The 23,716-nt window shown below is 43.9% G+C and overlaps 1 protein-coding gene across 1 annotated transcript in view; it reads right to left on the reverse strand.

Annotated features, from left to right (window-relative positions):
* Nucleotides 1-289: 289 nt before the first annotated feature.
* The window catches only part of LOC124130105, an 87,840-nt gene continuing 64,413 nt past the window's right edge, over nucleotides 290-23,716 (reverse strand). Inside the window, exons 5-10 of the mRNA XM_048400768.1 lie at nucleotides 21,744-21,841; nucleotides 18,561-18,711; nucleotides 16,108-17,624; nucleotides 14,777-14,935; nucleotides 13,717-13,936; nucleotides 290-11,982 (exon numbers count right to left, since the gene is read on the reverse strand). Of these exons, the coding sequence (XP_048256725.1) occupies nucleotides 11,741-11,982; nucleotides 13,717-13,936; nucleotides 14,777-14,935; nucleotides 16,108-17,624; nucleotides 18,561-18,711; nucleotides 21,744-21,841 (2,387 nt within the window). The 3' untranslated portion in view covers nucleotides 290-11,740. The remainder of the gene's footprint in view (nucleotides 11,983-13,716; nucleotides 13,937-14,776; nucleotides 14,936-16,107; nucleotides 17,625-18,560; nucleotides 18,712-21,743; nucleotides 21,842-23,716) is intronic.

Raw genomic sequence — 23,716 nt, forward strand, 5'->3', positions numbered from 1 at the left:
GAAGTTTAATGCAGCGTTCAAAATTACTGCACTTATATAGTGAAATGTATGCATGTGTGAGTGTGGCTGCTTGTACTAATCCGCCTTCTCCTGGTTTTATAGTGCTAGCCCACTGAGATACCATATGCGGCAGCTTAACACCTGTTAATTTCTTTAGTATGATGCAGACAGAGATAGAACTATCCACCTTCTGCTCTCTCCACAAGCCCACAGAAGCGGTCTCCAGGCAGACGCTCTCTCCATAAGACCACGGAGGCAGTCTAACATACAACAAACAACAAAGAGGTAGTTGAGGACGATGCAGACTTTAATGTGTGTTACTCACATAGGGAAGAGGGAGATTCACACATGACCACCAGGTGGCGACACTAGTAGTCACACAGAGCTAGGGAAATACTGCAATATTGTGAGCACTGGCCTGAGGGTGGTCCCAGCGTGGTGCCAGGGTGGTCCCAGTGGCAGCCACTAACAGGGTAAGCCAGCCTGAGACCAGTGTTCACCATGTAAGTATATGCATAGAGTGCCATATTGGACTGAATCTCAACCAAGTGATAAAACCTACACAACATTAGATCAGAAATTTCATGAATAAAAACAACATACTCAAAGCTGTTTTAACAAAACCATGTCAACATTTGACACTTGATAAATCTGTGGACAGCCAGATGCACGCACGTCAATCATGTAACGCCTACTTGAACATTGTACACATTATCACTTTTCCAAGGTTCAGAAGTCAGCACCAATTCTCAAGCCCTAATCAGAAGCCTTGTTTTTCAAGACAACATTATGCTTCATTCTTCTTAGACGATGACTCCAACTGACAATTGGCACAGTTCCAAATCAACAACCACTCAGCACTGCTCCTGGGGCCATTGAGGGCAGCGACAGCAACTTGCAGGTCACTGGGTCAGGGGAGACAACTCACGAGGCTCGAAGCTGTGTCCCTATTTCACCTACTACTAATTTATATACAACAGCTTCTTTCTTATTGCCTGTTCTCCTTTCATTTCCCACTATTCTATATGTGTATTGATGTTGTTTGTAAACCTGACAAGTCGGACATATTGGCGGAATAAAATGAAAGTGTTATCATGGCCGTGTGCTCTAAATGGCCACCCCTTGACAAGAGACTCAGTAAACATTGAAGGAAAATGCAGAGAATATGTAAAACATAACACTATTTCACACGTAGATAGAAATAATATGTACCTGTACAGTAACATGTAGCACTAAACATGACACTGTGTAATATATAGCACTAGACATGACACTGTGTAATATGTAGCACTAAAAACAACACTGTGTGATATGTAGTATTAAACATGACACTGTAATATGTAGCACTAAACATGACACTGTGATATGTAGCACTAAATATGACACTGTGTGATATGTAGCACTAAACATGACACTGTAATATGAAGCACTAAACATGACACTGTAATATGTAGCACTAAACATCACACTGTGTGTTATGTAGCACTAAACATGACACTGTGTGATATGTAGCACTAAACATGACACTGTGTGATATGTAGCACTAAACATGACACTGTGTGATATGTAGCACTAGAAATGACACTGTGTAACATTTAGCACTAAACATGACACTGTAATATGTAGCACTAGAAATGACACTGTGTAATATTTAGCACTAATTATGACACTGTAATATTTAGCACAAAACATGAGACTGTGTGATATAAAGCACTAGACATGACACTGTGTAACTGTGTCTCTTCAAATGTTTCTTTAAACCAATGTCAGGAGGTTTACAAGTCCACCTTCAGTTACAATTGCATGTGTTTCTTAAACAATTTCCAGCCTGAAGAGAGATATACAAAAATGGTCAGTGAGAAAAGTATTTTAAATAAATAACTATTTCAAAGTCTGTTTGTGTGTGACATACCATTTATCATTAAATTTGTTCTAGGAAAAAATCAGTACTTTTAACAAGATAGTTCATACTTCATATGCTTTCTAATATAGGACACCAATCCATTCTGAGGAAGACATGCTTATCTGATGGTAAGGTTAACTAACAGCAGTACTGATATCCTTGTCATCAAATACAGTCACTTCTCGATATAGCCAAAAATACACTTTAACAATATCATTTCTTATTTCCCAAAAGGGTCAGTCAAGGGTCAGAAAAAATAAAATCTCAAAAACATCCGTGGAATAACTCTGAGAGACATAGTGTGGTGTGACTACAGGGTCTGTTTAACACAGCAATCTGAGCACTGTTGCAAGTCTATGTTAAAGTCCAGGAGATACGAGAGTCATATTGCTCTGGTGCAGGCCCTGGAACACGGCTGCCATGAGCAATGCGGAGTGTTGCTGTGGTTCAAACTTTACAGCGACATGACGCTGCACACGTTGGAGTCGCTGGGGCTCCACATAACATGTTGACAACAACTGGGGGAGATACAGGGCGTCAGCATCTTGTGCCAGCTGATCGCCGCCGCCGCCGATAACGGACATGGAATGTCGTCCTGACATACACATATCGGGTTGTGGTCCTCACACTTTGGTATCAGCACAGTGGGGCCGGAAACAGGAGTCGTAACTAAGCAACAAAATAAATACCTCAAAACTATTTCATAGCACTAAGTGGGATAAACAATTCTGAAAAAATGGATGAAATAAATAAGGAACACAGTCATAAATAAAATAGTTTCGACATTTCCATATTAAAAGAATTAATGCAACAATGAAAACAATTACACCAATGTTAAAATACCAGATAGTATTCGAGATGTATATATGTTGACATAGTGTGTACACACCACCGGTACATTTTGTAAAAACTTCAACTAGGAACAAGATCAGAGTTGCAAAGTCTTTATCCTTTTTATCAGAGATCTATTCACAAATGACCGTGTAAATATTGGGTGGTGTACAAAAGGTACTCCCAACAGTGGTATCAGACAAAAAAAGAACAGATTGTGCAAAATTAACAAAACATATTTCAGCGCCAATAGACCCAATAACCAGGTGGCAAAAACTCCACAGCAGCTCATGACCTCGCTACACATTCAGTGTAGACAATGTCAGTGACGAAGGCCACTGTGAGGGGCAGACATCTGTCCCCTTGTAACAAAGATTGAAGGCTGGAATCTTCACAGTTGAATTAAACATGCTTTGCAATAATAACTTGCAAATTTTTGTCTATGTATACAACATATTTTTCCAGAAAGTGGAACAGGGTTAGGTAAAGTAGCATCCCTGCAAGGAGCACACATGGGTGGGCCAGGACACCATGGCATCTCGAGTGTTACTTGGTTAACTTTTGAACTAAACATAATTTGCAGGCCAAATAAGACTACAAGGGATATGAGCATGTACACAAAGTACATCCCCTAGGCCCTAGAAGAGAATATCCTGTGCAACTCTGACCTTGTACTATTAACATGACATGATGTTGTATCAACCATTTCATCCATTAACTGGCAATCTGTACAACATAAGCTGGTGCCAATACCTAACACTCGATATGATAAAACCATATACATCATAAATAGCCTAAAAATCAGGGTACACAAAATACTGTTACGTGCAGTACGCATCATTCATAAGCAGGAACAACGTTCGTAAAATGTTGCTCATGGAATTAACAAAGTTTAATAATTAACAAAGTTTGTTGGTGTTGTTCTGACTCTCTACTGTGGGCTGTCAATCAACCAGTTTATTTCTGCAATAAAATAAAACCTTGGAAACAAAAACATCAATTAACAATATTCACCGGATCTAGGACCCAAACACCTGTAAACCCAGTCCTGTAAACACGGGGTTATCTCCCTTGTAGAGAGCCCTCTAGTGGTGATGCTGTGAACTACGGAGGAGGAAGGGAGCTGTGTGACATGTGGTGGTTAGAAGGAACCAAGGGCATCGTCTCCCTGGGTGTCGGAGGCCGACGGATGACAGGGAGAACGGCTACACACTATCGAACTGAGCACAGTCACCTAATAAGTACCAAAGACGACAGCAATATGGGGAAGGAGCTGGAGGAGGGATATAGAACACACATGAAGCATGGTATGCAATCTTTGATCTGATAGCACCTAGAAGTATCATCACAGGGTCATTCAACTAGCTGCTTATTGTCTTCTCCATGGCAACATCCATCATCACCTCAGCATTGGTCAATTGATGTCGATGCTTGAAGAAAGTGTACACTTCTTTGTTGACACCCTTTACCTTTAGAAATCCTCCAAAGTGCCAACATCTCACATAGTATTGAAAGGTACTGCCTTTTCACTGACGTCTAAATCAGTACCTCAGGTCAGTGTTGACTTCATCACACCTGAGCGTGTATTCACAATCCTTCATGTCGACCTATCACACTCTCCGGTGTCAAAAATCATAACTTTGAACATGTACTGTACAGGTGTTTAATGTCAATGTATTGAAGCCAAAACCATGCCTAAGTCCCTCTTAGGCAGTAGCCAAGCCTTAAGTTCCTGTTCGGCAGTAGCCAAGCCTAAAGTCCCTGCAAAATAGTAACCAGGCCTTCAGCCCCGCTAAGCAGTAACCATGCCTCACATCCCTAAGTAGTAACCAGACCTTCAGTTTCCAGTAGTAACCAGACCTTAAGCAACCAAGCATTCAGTCTATACTAGGCAGAATTTAAGCCTTCAGTCCCCTCTGAACAGAAGCAAAGCCCCCAGTTCCTGCTAAGCAGAAAACAATTTTTCAGCCTATCCAAGGAAGAGACCAAGGATCCACTCTCTGCTGTGCCCAAACCAAGTCTCCAGCCTCCCCAGGCAGGAAACAACCCCCAGTTCCTGCTTAAATGTACCCAAGCCTTCAGCCTCTGCTGGAAGCCACCAATTACTTCTTGGATGAAAGCAAACCAATCCCTTATGCATCGAGGCAACTAGCTAGCTGGGGCGAGTTGACAGACAATTCTACATACTGTCATGAGTGTACAAGCATGAGACAGATGTTACAGCTGATATCTGAATGTTTCCGCCAATGGTTAAACTTCAACTAACAAATGCAGCTTGGCCCAATTACAAGACACTAATGTAAAAATACAGTAACTGGAAAACAACAAAAAATAAACATGGTACCAATTTTTGGTCTCACATCTAACAGAATCTTTGTCAGATTTGGTAACCCATATCAACAGCTCTCCTCTATATGTGGAAATTGTCTTTCAATACACATACAAATGTACAAACATTTTATCGACATTAATTCTTCAATGGGATATGTCTTCTTAATCTATGCTATTCCCCTGGAACCCTGATATGACAAAGGAACATATTCCTTACTGCAAGGAATGGCATGAGTAGACAGATCCTGTGACGGCCTAGTCGAGAAGGGGGTACACATTGTTGCATAGTACACTACACTAGAGTGAGCTGGGCAATAGGCCCTGGGAGAAAGACAGAACACTTCAACCATGAACATGACACACATCTACATACACAGACACTAATGATGCACTCAAACCCACACAAATACACATCACTACAACTCTGAAGCACTGGAAGTTTCCTCCCTTGGGTCTCCAATGTTCTGACAAGCAGTATCATTATTCAAGTAGAGATGGGTAGCTGATGTTAGCTAGGATGTGTATGGCCCAATAACAAGCCACAGGTTTAAATCCTGGGCATGAATCAGACTTCACCAGAATTAAGGAATGGGCTGAGTAGAATGAAGTCTCCAGGATGAAGTATTCAGTCTGGAGTCCCCAGGATGAAGTCTCTAGTCTGGAGTCCCTAGGATGAAGTCTCCAGTCTGGAGTCCCTAGGATGAAGTCTCCAGTCTGGAGTCCCTAGGATGAAGTCCCTAGGATGAAGTCTCCAGTCTGGAGTCCCAAGGATGAAGTCTCTAGTCTGGAGTCCCTAGGATGAAGTCTCCAGTCTGGAGTCCCTAGGATGAAGTCTCTAGTCTTGAGTCCCTAGGATGAAGTCTCCAGTCTGGAGTCCCCAGGATGAAGTCTCTAGTCTGGAGTCCCTAGGATGAAGTCTCCAGTCTGGAGTCCCTAGGATGAAGTCTCCAGTCTGGGTCCCTAGGATGAAGTCTCTAGTCTTGAGTCCCTAGGATGAAGCCTCCAGTCTGGAGTCCCTAGGATGAAGTCTGGAGTCAGTGGAACATGGTAACAGTATTACACCAAAGCACAAAGAAGTACTTGTGGCCATGAGAACTACCCAATCACTGACTGGTAGCCAGCACCTTCTGCAGCTATCACTGGGGAACAAGGTTTGGCCATCCTAGTAATGTGTTGGTCAGAGAGTGAGGGGGGAGAGATGGGGCGGGAGGGGAGAGAGCACCATCATCTTGCATATCAACACCCAGCAGGCGTGGGAGGGGGAAGAACAGACCGGGGTTGGGAACGCCCCGACAGGACATCTACAGATATGCATACTACAGGGGACTATGCTGCCTCGATACGTCCAAACAATCTGACCGACTGCTTCACTTCAGTGCTCGACATATGGCCAACTCTTCTATAGTACCTGAACTGTTTCATAAGCCTATCTGGTACTTTAATTAAATGTTTCTTTTAAAAAATAACAAATGTGCGTCTTTCTTGTTTCAGCTTACTGTTAAGACAGTTGCTTAGGGGCCGGTCAGTTATCATGAGGGGTGGGGGTTGGGAGGGTTTCAGAAGGAATCAGGAGAGGATCATAAAACATAAAACAAATATTTGGGGAGGATCATGAAAAAATGGACATTTTATAATCAAATACAAAGCATCTTCCCGAGGCAAGGGAGTTAACTGAGTATAAAAGTCAGTTAACTCTCTTGCCTCGGGAAGATGATACAAAGTGGCCGACCCAAAGCATGACAAGAATTAGGGGAAAGTTGATTATTGCATCGAAAACCTGTGACAGCCCCCTGTAATAACTGTCCAGTTTGATTGCAGGTTTGATTTACCTCTATTAGTACTTATTGTTCTCCAACTGAAGAAATCTGCCTTAACTATCAGTTATCAAAGTACTATAGAAGGTTGGTCTTGGTGCCTGTCTCCACAATTTAGTATATTTGTCCATATTTTGTTCATGCATGATGATTATTCACTTAACAGACTGATATCACCAGGTGTTATAACCAAATCACTGGGTGCTATAGTCATGATATCACCAGGTGTTATAAACATATCAGTGGGTGTTATAGTCATGATATCACCAGGTGTTATAACCATATCACTGGGTGCTATAGTCATGATATCAACTGGTGTTTTAACCATATCACTGGGTGTTAAAGTCATGACATCACCAGGTGTTATAACCATATCACTGGGTGTTATAGTCATGATATCACCAGGTGTTATAAACATATCAGTGGGTGTTATAGTCATGATATCACCAGGTGTTACAACCATATCACTGGGTGCTATAGTCATATCACCAGGTGTTATAACCATATCACTGGGTGTTATAGTCATGATATCACCAGGTGTTATAAACATATCAGTGGGTGTTATAGTTATGACATCACCAGGTGTTATAACCATATAACTGGGTGTTATAGTTATGACATCACCAGGTGTTATAACCATATAACTGAGTGTTAGTCATGATATCACCAGGTGTTATAACCATATAACTGGGTGTTATAGTTATGACATCACCAGGTGTTATAACCATATAACTGGGTGTTATAGTCATGATATCACCAGGTGTTATAACCATATGACTGGGTGTTATAGTCATGACATCACCAGGTGTTACAACCATATCACTGGGTGCCATTGTCAGATATCACCTGGTGTTACAACCATATCACTGGGTGCCATAGTCATGATATCACCAGGTCGTACAAGCATAACAACATGTAGCATAACCATGATATCATAATATATATCACCAGGTGTTATAGCCATTATATAACTCTTGGGCAATATCCATGATTCCACCAAATGTAGACAATTGTAGAAAACTGATACATACTTCAAAGATACAGTGGTGTAACTCATCTTTAAATAACCTTCTCATAAAACAAGATGGAGATATTTAGGAACATTGTTTAACAATGTTTGACCATCACTCAACATGTTTTTGAAGCATGACCAGTGCATGTCCAGCTGGCTAGATGGTGTTCAAGTTGCACAACATGAAATGACCAATCAGATCAGAACATAACTGAGGCCTCATGGGAAAGACTGATAGACTCTTTCAAACAGCCAGTTCATGCCAGTTTGAGGGCTTTGCATAACCAATAAATAAATGATAGTATGATACAAAATATAGATAAATCAATAAGGTGTGGTACATGGAAGTGTTAAAATGCAAACAATATACAGCAAGTGTATCAAGTACCTTGTACAGTCACTAAGCCCCACATTCCAACAGGGCTACACAAAATCCATGGATAAAAATATTATACATGTTAAGAATCTCAAAATATATATAGCTTCATACACAGCGCCCGCCAATGACTGACACCGATGCAGGGAGCGCAAAGTGACGGGGATCTGGTCAGGGTCCTAAATCACAGGGACAGTCGTTTAAAACGGTAGAAAAGTCACAGACTACAGCCAACCACCGTCTTACAGGAAAAATTCACATTTTCACATGCTTTGAAAATAACGTTGGTTAAGGTTATTTCATAGGTTATTCAACAAGTCACAGGTTTCTAGAATTCACAGGTTTTGTTGGAGTCTGCATGTACAGAAAAGAACCAATAGGAGAAAAGTGCAAAGATTAACTATTCACATAAACATGTATTAACAACTTGAAGAGACACAGCTGACAGCTCTCTCGAGGTCGTCCTGACAGTGCCCCGTTTCCTCCAGGGTATCACAGCTGTAGTATTGCTCCTGGTCAGGCTGGTGTGCTCTGTTTCCATGGGTGGGTTTATTATCCATGAAACAACCAACAGGACATTGCAGTGATATGGGCGACACTCTACCAGCGACATATGTCAGCTTACAGTGGTGGGAAGTCCCACATGATGGAAGGTCAAAGGACAAGATGATGTAACAACTTCCTGTCAAGCAATGGGATGATGTTCATGGACTGACACAGTGTGAGTGAGTGAGTGAGTGAGTGAGTGAGTGAGTGAGTGAGTGAGGGAGCAAGCTGGGTTTTTACACCGATTTGAACAGTATTCCAGTTATATCACAATGCGTCAGCTTGAGGTGGGAAGGAACTGAATCGTGCACGTTTACCACTTTGGCGAAACCAAGGAGCATAGCATGGTGCTGACAAACCTAGAAACACGATGAGGGGAAGGAATAAAACTAAGATTAACTGTGTACAATGAAGGAAAACAAATATTGTAGGTGTTTCACCAGATTAGTTCAGTGTCCAGGAAACAGGCCGGCTGATGATGGGAGTGGATGAAGAGAGCAGGAGGATACAGGTGTCAGCAGGGAGACCCTATTCCCAGGTGTTACATGGTCATGTCTGCAGGGACATTTCACCAGGTGTTATAGGCATGACATCGGCTGATGTTACGAGCATGATGAAGACAGAGAGTGCTACAAACATGATATCACCACATGCTATGTGCTAGTAGGTATTATTTGCATGATGATTTTACCAGGTGTTATAAGCAGGATATCACCGGGTGCCATATGCATGATATCGGCGATGGTTATAATCAACATATCACAATGATGGATTTCACCAAGACGTTACAAGCTTGATATCAACAGGTGTTGCAAGTATGATGATTACACTGGGTGTTCAGAGCATATCAGCGGGTGTTGCAAGCAGGCAGATTTCACCGGATGTTACGCGCATGATATCAATGGGCGTTATAAGAATGATGATTTCACCGGGTGTTACGAGCATGATTTCACCAGATGTTACGAGCATGATATCAGCGGGTGTTGCGAGCATGATGATTTCACCAGATGTAACAAGCATGATTTCACCAGATGTTACGGGCATGATTTCACCGGATGTTACGAGCATGATTTCACCAGACGTTACGAGCATGATTTCACCAGATGTTACGAGCATGATATCAGCGGGTGTTGCGAGCATGATGATTTCACCGGATGTAACAAGCATGATTTCACCAGATGTTACGGGCATGATTTAACCGGATGTTACGAGCATGATTTCACCAGACGTTACGAGCATGATAGCAATGGGTGTTATAAGCATGATGATTGCACCGGGTGTTGCCGGCATGATGATTTCACCGGATGTTACGAGCATGATTTCACTGGATGTTACGAGCATGATTTCACTGGATGTTACGAGGATATCACCGGGTGTTTTTAGGGCATGATTTCACCGGATGTTACAAGCATGATATCAGCGGATGTTACGAGTTTATCAGCGGTCATTGCAAGCAGGATGATTTTACCGGATGTTACAAGCATATCAGTGAGTGTTATGATCATGTAGATTTCACGGATGTTACAAGCATGATATCAGCGGGTGTTGCAAGCATCACAATTTCACTGGATGTTATGAGAACAGCGATTTGACAAGATGTGAACAGAATGATATCAACGTGTGTTTAAGCATGATGATTTCACCGGGTGTTATGGGTTTCATAATTTCACTAGATGCTATTAACACAATCATATCACCGGGCACAAAAAAAATGAATCTATCACCTGGACGCAAAAACATCCATCTGCAGGTAAAACAATCATAAAACCTGTGTGACCAGCATCACACCACCGGGTGTGACTAGCATGATGATGATATCATTGACCGATTCACACACGATAACACCAGGTGAGAATATCACCTGAGACCTCAAGCAAGACGTGCAGTGAGCAGGACAATATGGATTTAGAAACACAAACAGTGCTCAGTAAATCTGGTTTTGATTCAAAACATATATGCTTATTTGCATTCTTTTCTGTACACCCAGACAATGATGATTTGATATTTTGGCAGATCCCTACCATTTGTGTGGATCACGCAGTCTCTCATGTCAAACTGCATATAGATTTTTCATACCATCTGAACAGATATAGGTAAAGCTATATAAACTTGAAGCCAAGTCCAACATCAATATACAATAACAATAAATTATGCTGACCGACTAACACCACATGGCAGGATTATCATAAAGTCTATCTCACAACACTGGTACTGACACAAGAAAGATGGCAGACGTAGCTGGACACGCAGTGACGAAATACAGGAACTCCATTATACAAACATTGTGCTCCATCTCGATACACTGCACGGAACTGCATGGAACACGCCTATACAAATGCAACGTTCCGCGCCAGTGGATATCGGTCATTCAAGATGGCGAAGGCAATGTGAGGAGGGAAGAACACCGCACTGCAAGGACAGTTATGGCATGATGGGAAGGATGTCACCCAACGTGTGGACGATATGGCATTGCACCATGGTATGGCATGATGACGAACATGATGATGAGACACTGCTGCCAGAACTATGCATGCTGCCTACATCTAGCCACGGCAAACCAAGCTCACGCGTGTCTGCAACATGGCCTTGAGAAAGCATGACCTTGACCTTGAAGGTCATTGAGGTCAATCACTGTGTCAGATGAAGATGGAAGCAGCCAAAGCACAACTGGTGTCACACGACGGTCAAACAATATAGTCATATATTCAAATGTATATGTATAATATATATAGATATTTCTAATATTCAAAATGGAAAGACAAGATAAATATTTTTAACGAGGCATTTAAAGCTCGTTATCATTGATGGAAAGTTTATGCAATAATAAATTAATGGCTAGCGCCTCCGTGGTGTAGAGTATTTATATAACAGCTACTAGTAGCCATGGACTTGATCTTGTCACCGGGTTCAAGGTCGTTGCCATAGTGTCACGGAATGAGATCGAATGTCTCAGCGTACAGGTTGTGAGGGAAACTCATTTGTCCTTTGAGTGACTCCAGCATGCGTCTGTGTTCCACGCCCAGCTCCCGTAGACTGGAGATGCTCATGAGGAGTCGGGGGAACAGGCCCACCTCGTCGGGGTGGCAGGAGGAGATCTCCGCCTCCAGCGCTTGGATCAGCATCTCCTGCAGTCTCATCACCTTCTCACGGTTCTTCAACCCAGGCCGATCTGCAGCACAACAACAACAACGACATGTTAATACACAATGCCATTTAGAAAGTGGTCAAATGTAACAAATGCAGCGATAGAAATTGGCATTAGTCCTGTAGTCCTTGCCAAACTGCCCATTAGTTACGGTATCATAAGGACTAGTAGAAATTTGCCATTTTTAAGGGTTTTTCTATATGTTATCATTATGAGGACTAGTGGACTAAATATGTTAGTTTCTACCCCTGCAAATTGTTAATTTGGGATAACACCTTCTTAGTAAAGTAGAGATTCCAGTACTTGTGGGGGCTAACTCCCCTGCGGGATTCAAACCCACACTGCCAGATTGAGGCACCCAATCACCAGCACACAAAGTCAGCGATCCAACCAACTCAGCCACTGACCAAGGCTTCCACAAAAATGAAAGTCCGACAACTGTAAGTCTTGATCATGACCTGTACACAGTTCAACACTTGGTGACCATCATCAGAGTCTGCCAGAACAAGAATGTGAGTTCGACACATCCAAGTTCAAGATGGCAGGTTTCCAATGTCTTTAGTGAAACACAATACATGTATCTGAAGTACAGATATTTCAACAACAGAGGTGATCTGTGCTGTCTGGCTGCAAGCTAGCCTCTCACCTGGCTGAGTATGTACCATCGTATATCAATTGCATGGAATACCTTCACTGACCCACCTGGGGAGATGGGGACACATGCACTGACCCACCTGGGGAGATGGGGACACATGCACTGACTGACCTGGGGAGATGGGGACACATGCACTGACTTACCTGGGGAGATGGGGGCACATGCACTGACTTACCTGGGGAGATGGGGACACATGCACTGACTTACCTGGGGAGATGGGGACACATGCACTGACTTACCTGGGGAGATGGGGACACATGCACTGACTGACCTGGGGAGATGGGGACACATGCACTGACTTACCTGGGGAGATGGGGGCACATGCACTGACTTACCTGGGGAGATGGGGACACATGCACTGACCCACCTGGGGAGATGGGGACACATGCACTGACCCACCTGGGGAGATGGGGACACATGCACTGACTTACCTGGGGAGATGGGGACACATGCACTGACTTACCTGGGGAGATGGGGACACATGCACTGACCCACCTGGGGAGATGGGGACACATGCACTGACTGACCTGGGGAGATGGGGGCACATGCACTGACTGACCTGGGGAGATGGGGACACATGCACTGACTGACCTGGGGAGATGGGGACACATGCACTGACTTACCTGGGGAGATGGGGACACATGCACTGACTGACCTGGGGAGATGGGGACACATGCACTGACCCACCTGGGGAGATGGGGACACATGCACTGACTTACCTGGGGAGATGGGGACACATGCACTGACTTACCTGGGGAGATGGGGGCACATGCACTGACTGACCTGGGGAGATGGGGACACATGCACTGACTGACCTGGGGAGATGGGGACACATGCACTGACTTACCTGGGGAGATGGGGACACATGCACTGACCCACCTGGGGAGATGGGGACACATGCACTGACTTACCTGGGGAGATGGGGACACATGCACTGACTTACCTGGGGAGATGGGGGCACATGCACTGACTGACCTGGGGAGATGGGGACACATGCACTGACTTACCTGGGGAGATGGGGACACATGCACTGACTTACCTGGGGAGATGGGGACACATGCACTGACTTACCTGGGGAGATGGGGACACATGCACTGACTTACCTGGGGAGATGAGGACGAGAGCGCTGAAGAGAGACTTCTCTGACTCCTGGAGTTTGAAGGCATTGAAGCGGATACACAGCGTGAACAGAAGCTCCACAAAGTGCTCCCCGAGCGGGAACCCTGTCTTCATCTCCTCGCGGGTGACCAGGGAGTTATTCCCCAGCAGGTAGATGGTGTTGGTGTCGACATCCACGAAGGGAGCACACACCACGCAGGCCACCTGGAAACAGGAGAAGGTACATACTATTACCTTCTGGATGCGGGACGGTCGGAGATAATCAGTGAAATCCTGCATCTTGGTTGCATGAGTTCACGATCCTGCTAGGACATGGTGCGATTTATTCTTCAAACAAATTCAAACAATGACTGACTGTCGTGCCATAGTACGTAACACAGTCATCGTCACATCGCTGGACAGGCTGAGGCGTGGTCTATGTTGTTGACAAACACCGGCCTTCCATAAAAGTAAACGTTTGGTATACAAGGAGCATAATCGAAACAGGAAATTACAAATATGGTTATTAATCCCACAATACAGCATTCAGTATGTCATGGTGTAACTAAACATAGTACCATATTTTCTTGAGTATAGTGCGCACACAAGTATAATGCGCACCCTCCCTCTAGCAGATTCAGTATTTTAATGAAAATAAAATTTGAATATTATGCACAGAAAATTACACCATACCCCTTCAGCGAATTCCGGTAAACGAACGGGTGATAAGAAAATTAGGATACATGTATCAATTGGCCACTATGCACCAGTCGACAGCTGCGTTTGTTTTCGGTTACGGCACGTTTACGCGATGACACGGAATGGAGGCAAGGTATTATATTTTTCATAACAATGATTTAAATGTTAATTGATATTCGTTCAAAACATCAACTGGAGCAATAAATTATTGGTAGATTGTAATTTAATTGGATTTCTCTTTTTAGAGTTGTGTCATTTGAGCTGGACACAAAGCAAAGGTGTATGGTGCCGAATTTGTCAGGACATTAAACAAAGCAGACCAGATTGAATACACTGGGAAATTTAAGTAGTCTGGCATCCCATTACCTCGAAGCATCCTCCCTTGATAAGACTGATCTGATCGTCCTGGTCGAGCACAGCGAAGCCGGGGATCTTCTTTGCAAAGATGACGACGTCCTGGATGGTTTTGTTGAGCAGGAGCTGAAAGTGCTGCCAGCAGATCTCCCCCGTCATGTTGCCTGACACCTGCCATCATAGAAACCACGGTTAGCCACACAGCAGGTGTTGAGCTGATTACGTAGTATTAAAATAAGGACATCTTGAGACATCCCAAATTTGAAAAAAACACCTGGTGAGAATAAGGAACCTTGTACTTTCATATTGAAATTGAACACTGTAAATTCAAAATCTGTATCCTGAAAGTCGAGTCTGTCATCAGACTGTGTCATTACTGCATCATCAAGAAAGAGCCATGAATTATAACATTGTATTGTTGACTAATGTATTTATACGAATTGACTTCAAGAATATTTCAAGGAGTTATTAACGTAAAGACCGATGCACATATTTTTGTACACAAAGTATGCACGTCAGTATTTACCTCAATAAACGCAAACTAATTTTGAAGTCCTTTCTTAAAGCACCCAATATTTCAACAGATAAAAAACAATTTGCATTAATATATACATGTTTTCTATGTTATATCATAGATTTGGAAACATTTACATTGGAACAAAAAGGTTCTGACAAAACAGACCGTTACACAAATGACTGATAGAGTTACTTCCCTTTGAACATGTTGCTGCAAGCTCCTCACAGCGATAGTACGTTCCCGGAGCTCTATACTATCTCTATACTATCGCTGCCACCAGTCAAAATTCCCCACTGTGAATAGGTGGCCACAACCATGCTTGGCGTTGAACTCGCAACCGAATGACCGTTATGTTTACAAACAAGTGACGACTGTCTTGACGCCCAATACACTTATCGCTGCTAAATTACTTTCTTCGTTTGTCAATTTGAATTTCTGTTTCATTAAAACTATCATGTTATTGATATAGTAAGAATGTAAGGGAGAAGTTGGTTGATTTTCCGTTAGTCTGCAATCTCGAACCAATCTGATTATCAAAACAACAAAGTAAATTCATCTGGAAAACATGGTCAGTCGTAAACCTTTTCAAATTGAAATATGATGGCATTCCCAAAGACATAAACAAAAGTATAAACGTTACTACATATGGGGTTGGAGGGCAAATTTCAAGATTCTTGAAATGGCCGCGACCACACTGGTGGCAGCGATGTTTCCGAGAGTGTAACGCAGGTGTCACGCGCTGGGAAGGAGCTTGATGTTGCTGTCCAGAGAGTTGGCGGAGAGTTACCTCCCTTCCATTGTGTAGCTTCTCACAGTGGCTGCTTACCTGTTTGTTGTCCGAGTTGAGATGTTCCGTGACAATTCGTCCAATCATGCGTTCCATAGAGTTCTGCCCCTGGTATTCTCGGAGCTTCTGTGACATCTCGCCAAGCCTCACCTTGAGAAGTGTAAACGTCGTCACAAATGATTCTTGTATTTTGGATATCATGCTGGGGACAGTGAGTTTGGGTTCCTCCTCCATTCTCCGCGAGTACATATTGGTCCGACTCTTGTTGACTATTGGTGTAACCACCGCTGTGTGCTCAATTGGTGACTGGTCATGTGACACTGGCACCCGACTGTAGTGGCTTGTCATGGGTGTGTCTTGGTAAGAGTTAGTGTCTGGCCTCACCGGCCACTGGTCATTAGATATGCGTCTTTGTTTACTTAAGTTTGTACTCTGTTCCATATGGTTGACTTTTTGGAATTTTTCTTTGGGTTCTATTGGTTCATGTCTTTGGATAATTTCGGTCTGACTATCTTCAGTTGGGTAATACGGTCGCTTTTTGATTGGGCTACGACTAATCAGCTCTTCTGACTTCTTACGAAGATCAAGCGTCAGGTTCTGAACGATCACAGATGGTTGTTGACTGTGTGGACTGGGGATGTCCATTGTCCCGAGGGACGTGCTGGAGGAGACAGCAGGCGGCAGCATAGACGTCATTGCCGGGACAACAGTGGACATCACACACTCAGTGCCACCATCTTCTGTTTTGATGTAGAACTGCTGAGAGGACAGCGACGGCAGGGTGTAGTTGATCTGCGGCGGTGTGCGCAGAAGGGAGCCCATCACGGAGTGGGTGCTGGAGATGCTGCTGCTGCTGCCGCCGCTGCTGCTGCTACTTAGGGGAGGCTGCATCTGTGGCTTCGTCATTGACGCCACTGCCAAGAGCCGTGACGGTACAGCCGAACGGGGAGAGATTGTTGAGGGAATTGTACTCACACTCACTGTTGGCTCTGCAATAGTAAGACGTGGGGAAAGAGGCAGGTCAGATACGCTTGGCGATGACCTTGAGACAAGTGGTGATGACCTTGGTGGGTAATCTGGTTCCGGCTGAGGTAAGTGTTCCTGCACTGACTCCCTCCGTTCAACCTTCAGCATCAGTGGCTCGTGCTCTGATGCAATGTGATACTGATGGCTGGATTCTGCCTCACTCATACTGTTGTTGCTGGTGCTTAAACTGTTGTTGCTGGTGCTGCTGATGTTGTTGCTGTTGCTGTGTAGGTCGTTGGTGTTGTCCATCTCTAGTGACTGTTCGGCAACACGGGGCTGACCAATGAGATGGTTCAGATTCTGTCTCTGTTTCAGTAGCATGGAGAGGGCGGCCATCGAGGACTGGTTGTCCGCAGGGAAGTTGAGGCTGCTGATGACCATGGTGTTGAGGGCGGGGTTGCCGCTGGGGCTCTGCGTGGAGCACTCGGGATTCAGGCTCAGCAGTCCGTGAAGCGCCTGCTCTGTCTGGGTGTCTTCTATACTACGGATCATTTCTCGCATCTTCCGAGACCGACGGCCAAGTTTTGCAGCTTCAATCAGAAACATTTGTATAAGAAGGCATTGTACATTAAATGTTAAAACCAAAGGAATGAATTAATAATTTGATGGTTACCTAGAATTTTTTTTTTTTTTTTTTTAAATAGAAAAGAAAGAAAAAAAATACCAAGGCACTGTAGCTCACCTGAATATATAACCAAACGTTTCTGTTAGCACTGATATACAAATACCGAGAACATAAAACAGAACACACTACTTTGTTTGTTGTTTAACGCCACACTCATCAATATTCCAGCTATATGACAGCAGTCAGAACACACTAAAATTCCAATGACTTGAACAAAGTATGATGTTATCAAAAGAGAGACCTAAGTGCCAAATTTCTGCTTCCTCAGTCTGTCAATTTCAGAAATGTTTATAAAGCTAAATTTGATTGAGAAAAATCAAAGAGCATGATCAAAAGTGTAAAATAGAGTAAAACAAACAAATATATTTGTAGAGTGCCACTACTAAATCAACACAACAAATGTCACTTCTGAATAATGGTTGAGCAATGGTCATATTGAAACTATGGTCTCAACCTCTTGTACAGATTTAGGTGTAATCACTGGTGGGGACAAGCATCTTGTAACTTCTAGAGTTTCTACTTCATTGGTTTCATTGGTTTTTGAGAAGATGTTTTCAAAGAGGCCATGACATAAGCTCGCTTGACTTTTAATATCAGTGCTGTCAGGTGAGCTCATGATGTCTGACCAGTCGCCAAATGGCTGAAGCATTGCCTATCTGATAGAAACTAACATTTTCAGGCCACTAGTCCTTATAATGATAACATATAGCAAAACCCCCCAAAATGGCAAGTCCTTATGATATCTTATCTTTATGGCAGTTTGGCAAGAACTACAGGACTCATGCTTATTTCTAACACTGCGCCTTATTCATGTTACGGACAAGAACTGTGCAAGAGTTACCTGCTCTTGACATTCCAAGAGCCAAGCACTTCTGGAGACGGCAATACTGACATCGGTTCCGGGTTTGGATGTTTATCTCACAGTTCTTGTTGTAGAAACACTTTTTCCGAGCTGGGTCACCAACATTTTGCAGTGCTCGACGAAAAAATCCCTAAAACAGGCAAAATGAACCATTCTGTAACAATTCATTGCTGTTACCACTGAAAGCAAAGTCCCTCATGCATAACACTTTCTGGAGGTTTTCAGGTAATTAATTAGCATTGAGATATACACTTGAATAGTTTCTGGTAAACTAGTATTGACAAGTACACTTGAATAGTTTCTGGTAAACTAGCCTTGACAAGTACACTTGAATAGTTTCTGGTAAACTAGTATCGACAAGTACACTTGAATAGTTTCTGGTAAACTGGTAGCGACAAGTACACTTGAATAGTTTCTGGTATACTAGCCTTGACAAGTACACTTGAATAGTTTCTGGTAAACTGGTATCAACAAGTACACTTGAATAGTTTCTGGTAAACTGGTATCGACAAGTACACTTGAATAGTTTCTGGTAAACTGGTATTGACAAGTACACTTGAATAGTTTCTGGTAAACTAGTATCGACAAGTACACTTGAATAATTTCTGGTAAACTAGTATTGACAAGTACACTTGAATAATTTCTGGTAAACTAGTATCGACAAGTACACTTGAAAAGTTTCTAGTTAACTAGCCTTGCCAAGTTGACATGCAAAGTTTCTGGTAAACTAGCATTACTAAGTATGTTGTAGCCACTCAACATTGAAACAATGTGATTGCTTTGAATTGATTTTACCATCAATCCTTGTGTTAACTTGACTGTTACATCCACAGTAGGTACAAACACTATGTCCTGGTCTAGTTGAGGCTGGGACATTGAACAGAGGACCAATGATTTCCATTATTCCACAGCTGGATATCAAGGACATGAACAAGTCATTCATAAAACCGTGTCTCTTAAAATAATTGATTTGAACCAGGTGTGCCAACGCTTTTTACTGATTATATCATTACATCACTGTGGCATCAGGATTGAACATGTATTAATGGGGTGGTGGGGTAGCCTAGTGGTTAAAGCTTTCTCTTGTATTCCCGAAGACCCTGGTTCGAGTCCCCACATGGGTACAATGTGTATACCCCTAATATGATACTGCTGGAATATTGCTAAAAGCAGTGTCAAACCGTACCCACGCACTATTGCCACACAAAGAGGCAAATAGCCATCAGTGGTGTGAATCACTCCTGACAAGCATTCAGCAGCAACATAGACTTGCACAAGTCTCTAAGGCAATAATTATTACTTTAAATAATAAGTTCTTGATTATGTATATAATAAGAACAAGTTGTCCCTATATGAGACTGGAGTCCTTCTGTCCACATATCTAGACGTACCTATTAGGATAGAATTACTAAACATCCATGGACTTTTCTTTCAGTACAGCCTTGGAGCAAGGCTAGCAGCAACTTTGAGATACAATGTACATCCTTCATGGCGCACAACACAGGAATAATGCCCCTAACTTATCTAATTGAGCAATTTTTTATCACTGAGTGATATTGTCTTGTAAGTAATATAATGTAATTTTGACGATGGTAATTGAATGTCGTCAAAGGTCCCAGTTCTGCCTAAAGCTGTGCGATGTTCAGACATAAACAAATCAGTGGGAAGTATTTACAGTGCTACTTTCTCATGTCACAGATATGTCCTTGCTTTGGGGCAGGACATCAAATTAATGATATTACTTCTTCATACAAATTAATATCTGAAACGGAACCGGGTGTGAGTCTTGTGCTGACAGAGGTTTTAACAATATCCACTTTCACTAATTGACACAATCCATAAGACAAACCTCCCAGCCATTACTGGTATTTACGGCCACACACGGCTGCTGGGAGGTCTGATGATAAGTAGGAGGAGATGGGATGGCGATGGATCACCTGTCTGCAGCCTGCATGTGGGCGGTGGGGACGTGGAGCGGGGTGGTGCCAATGTTTGGCCAGGGTTGGGGATATTGGGTGGGGTGGTGCCAATGTGTGTCTGGTGGTGGTAATGTGTGGCCGGTGGTGGGGATGTGGGGCACCACCCCGCCCAATATCCCCACCACCCGCCAAACATTGGCACCACCCCACCCAATATCCAAACCACCGGCCAAACATTGGCACTACCCCACCCAATATCCCCAACCCTGGCCAAACATTGGCACCACCCCACCAAATATCCCCAACCCTGGCCAAACATTGGCACCACCCCGCCCCACATCCCCACCACCGGCCACACATTACCACCACCAGACACACATTGGCACCACCCCACCCAATATCCCCAACCCCGGCCAAACATTGGCACCACCCCGCTCCACGTCCCCACGTTGGTGGTGCCAATGTTTGGCTGTGGGTGGGGATATTGGGAAGGGTTGGTGCAGATGTGTGGCTGTCGGTGGGGATATTGGGAAGAGTGGTGCCAATGTTTGGCCGGTTGTGGGGATATTGGGCGGGGTGGTGCCAATGTTTGGCTGGTGGTGGGGGTATTGGGCGGGGTGGTGCCAATGTTTGGCGGGTGGTGGGGATATTGGGCGGGGTGGTGCCAATGTTTGGCCGGTGGTGGGGGTATTGGGCGGGGTGGTGCCAATGTTTGGCGGGTGGTGGGGATATTGGGCGGGGTGGTGCCCATGTTTGGCCGGTGGTGAGGATATTGGGCGGGTTGGTGCCAATGTTTGGCCGGTGGTTGGGATATTGGGCGTGGTGGTGCCAATGTTTGGCCAGTGGTGAGGATATTGGGAAGGGTGGTGCAGATGTGTGGCCATGGGTGGGGATATTGGGAAGGGTGGTGCCAATGTTTGGCCAGTGGTGGGGATATTGGGAAGGGTGGTGCAGATGTGTGGCCGTGGGTGGGGATATTGGGAAGGGTGGTGGCAATGTGGTTGGCATGTGGGGTGTGGTCGTGGTAGGTGGTGATGTGGATGTGGACAAGGTTTGGGGAAGAAAGGAGACAACACTCTCAATGTTCCTATCTCCTGTTGGAGAAAGAGAGTTTGGTTTAACACTGCTTTGCAAAGTATTTCAATTACATCAACTTGATATATAGTATGAGAAACGGGGTGTGCAGTGGGTATTCATCCTCAGATGACAAGTGCTTGCTGCCCCACGATGATGGTCAACTCACCTTGCACCCTTCGCACGCCAGCACTCCGTAGTGGACGCCGGACGACTTGTCCCCACACACCAGACACTTGAGGGCGGGCTGGGCCACCTTGGGGGCACCTGCAGGGAGAGACACAAGCCATGAAACATGGGTAACATTCAGGAGAGGAGTGGGGCAGACAGAATTTTAGTTACACCACGGTCAGCTCCATGAACAAAGAAAGCCTGAAGTCACACAGGTTGTACGTGATTAGGCTGAAATGGAATGTTTTTTAAAGTAGGCATTGGTGAGTCACTTAAATCCAGCACATCTGTCATCTGTATTGCCAACATGAAGCATACTCTGTTAACCATAGAATGGGATGCTTGACAACTGACATTGTACAAAAAGGACAAGTTCAACATGTGCCCAGTTGTGAATGTTGCTGTTCTTGGGTAGAAAATACACAACAGTGTTCCCGCGGCATGACTTTTGTTTTCAATTCAAAACAGAAACATTGTCCCACCTCCCTCTTAACTTTTGAGAAAAAAGTGAAACATTTAATTGTTTTATGCCTTACGACTTGGTTATACCTGCAAGTATGGTAGTAATAATAATAATAGTAGGCCATTGATATCGCGCATATTTCCACACCACACAGGGCAATGCTTAAAGCACTATTATTATCCCCGTCACTGGATCAGTGTGCTGTCAACAATCATTTTCAGCTCCCTGGGGAGTACACAACCCAAGCTGCCCGTTAGGCGCTAGAAGGTTAACAACTACATTGCCATCACATGCTCCCGGGTACCCATTCACTGCTGGTTGAACAGAGGCACAAACCAAGTACAACACTCATCGGAGACCCACATTAAAAGTCATAGGAACACGTTTCACATGATAGAGATGGAAAACTTGATTATAACCCACTCAGCACTAATTCTAACCTGCAACTCCTACGGGTTGTCTGGCTATTAAAGGGGTTACCACTCCCAATTTGTTTGATATCATTTTCTATAGGTTTTCTAGACAGATTCCTACATGTCAAGCCAGGAGTATCTTCAATCAATATAAACTGATAAACACTCAGTATATGATTAACACTCAGGGCCGCGGCAACATCCAACCTGCAGACCTGTCCCAGGACAGTAAAAACTCATTTGTCCGGAAACAGATTATTGACCAAAAATGTTGTTTTTATCATGAAATTGGTCTGTATGACATCAAGGCACTGTATGACATCAAGGCACTGTATGTCATCAAGGCACTGAATGACAACAAGGCACTGCATGACACAAAGCACTGTATGACATCAAAGCACTGTATGTCATCAAGGCACTGTATGTCATCAAGGCACTGTATGACACAAGGCACTGCATGACACAAGGCACTGTATGACATCAAGGCACTGTATGACACAAGGCACTGCATGACACAAAGCACTGTATGACACAAGGCACTGCATGACACAAGGCACTGTATGACACAAGGCACTGCATGACACAAGGCACTGTATGACACAAGACACTGCATGACACAAGGCACTGCATGACACAAGACACTGTATGACACAAGGCACTGAATGCCAACAAGGCACTGCATGACACAAAGCACTGTATGACACAAGACACTGTATGACACAAGGCACTGTATGACACAAGGCACTGCATGACAAGGCACTGCATGACACAAAGCACTGTATGACACAAGGAACTGTATGACACAAGGCACTGTATGTCATCAAGGCACTGAATGACAACAAGGCACTGCATGACACAAGGCACTGTATGACACAAGGCACTGCATGACAAAGCACTGTATGACACAAGGCACTGCATGACAAATCACTGTATGACACAAGGCACTGTATGACACAAGGCACTGCATGACACAAGGCACTGCATGACACAAGACACTGTATGACACAAGAAACTGTATGACACCAGGCACTGTATGACATATGGCACTGTATGACACTAAAGCACTGTATGACACCATAATAACCACCGTATGAT

The sequence above is a fragment of the Haliotis rufescens genome, unplaced genomic scaffold (assembly GCF_023055435.1).
Source record: "Haliotis rufescens isolate VD_foot unplaced genomic scaffold, xgHalRufe1.0.p SCAF_20, whole genome shotgun sequence".
Lineage (NCBI taxonomy): Eukaryota > Metazoa > Mollusca > Gastropoda > Lepetellida > Haliotidae > Haliotis > Haliotis rufescens.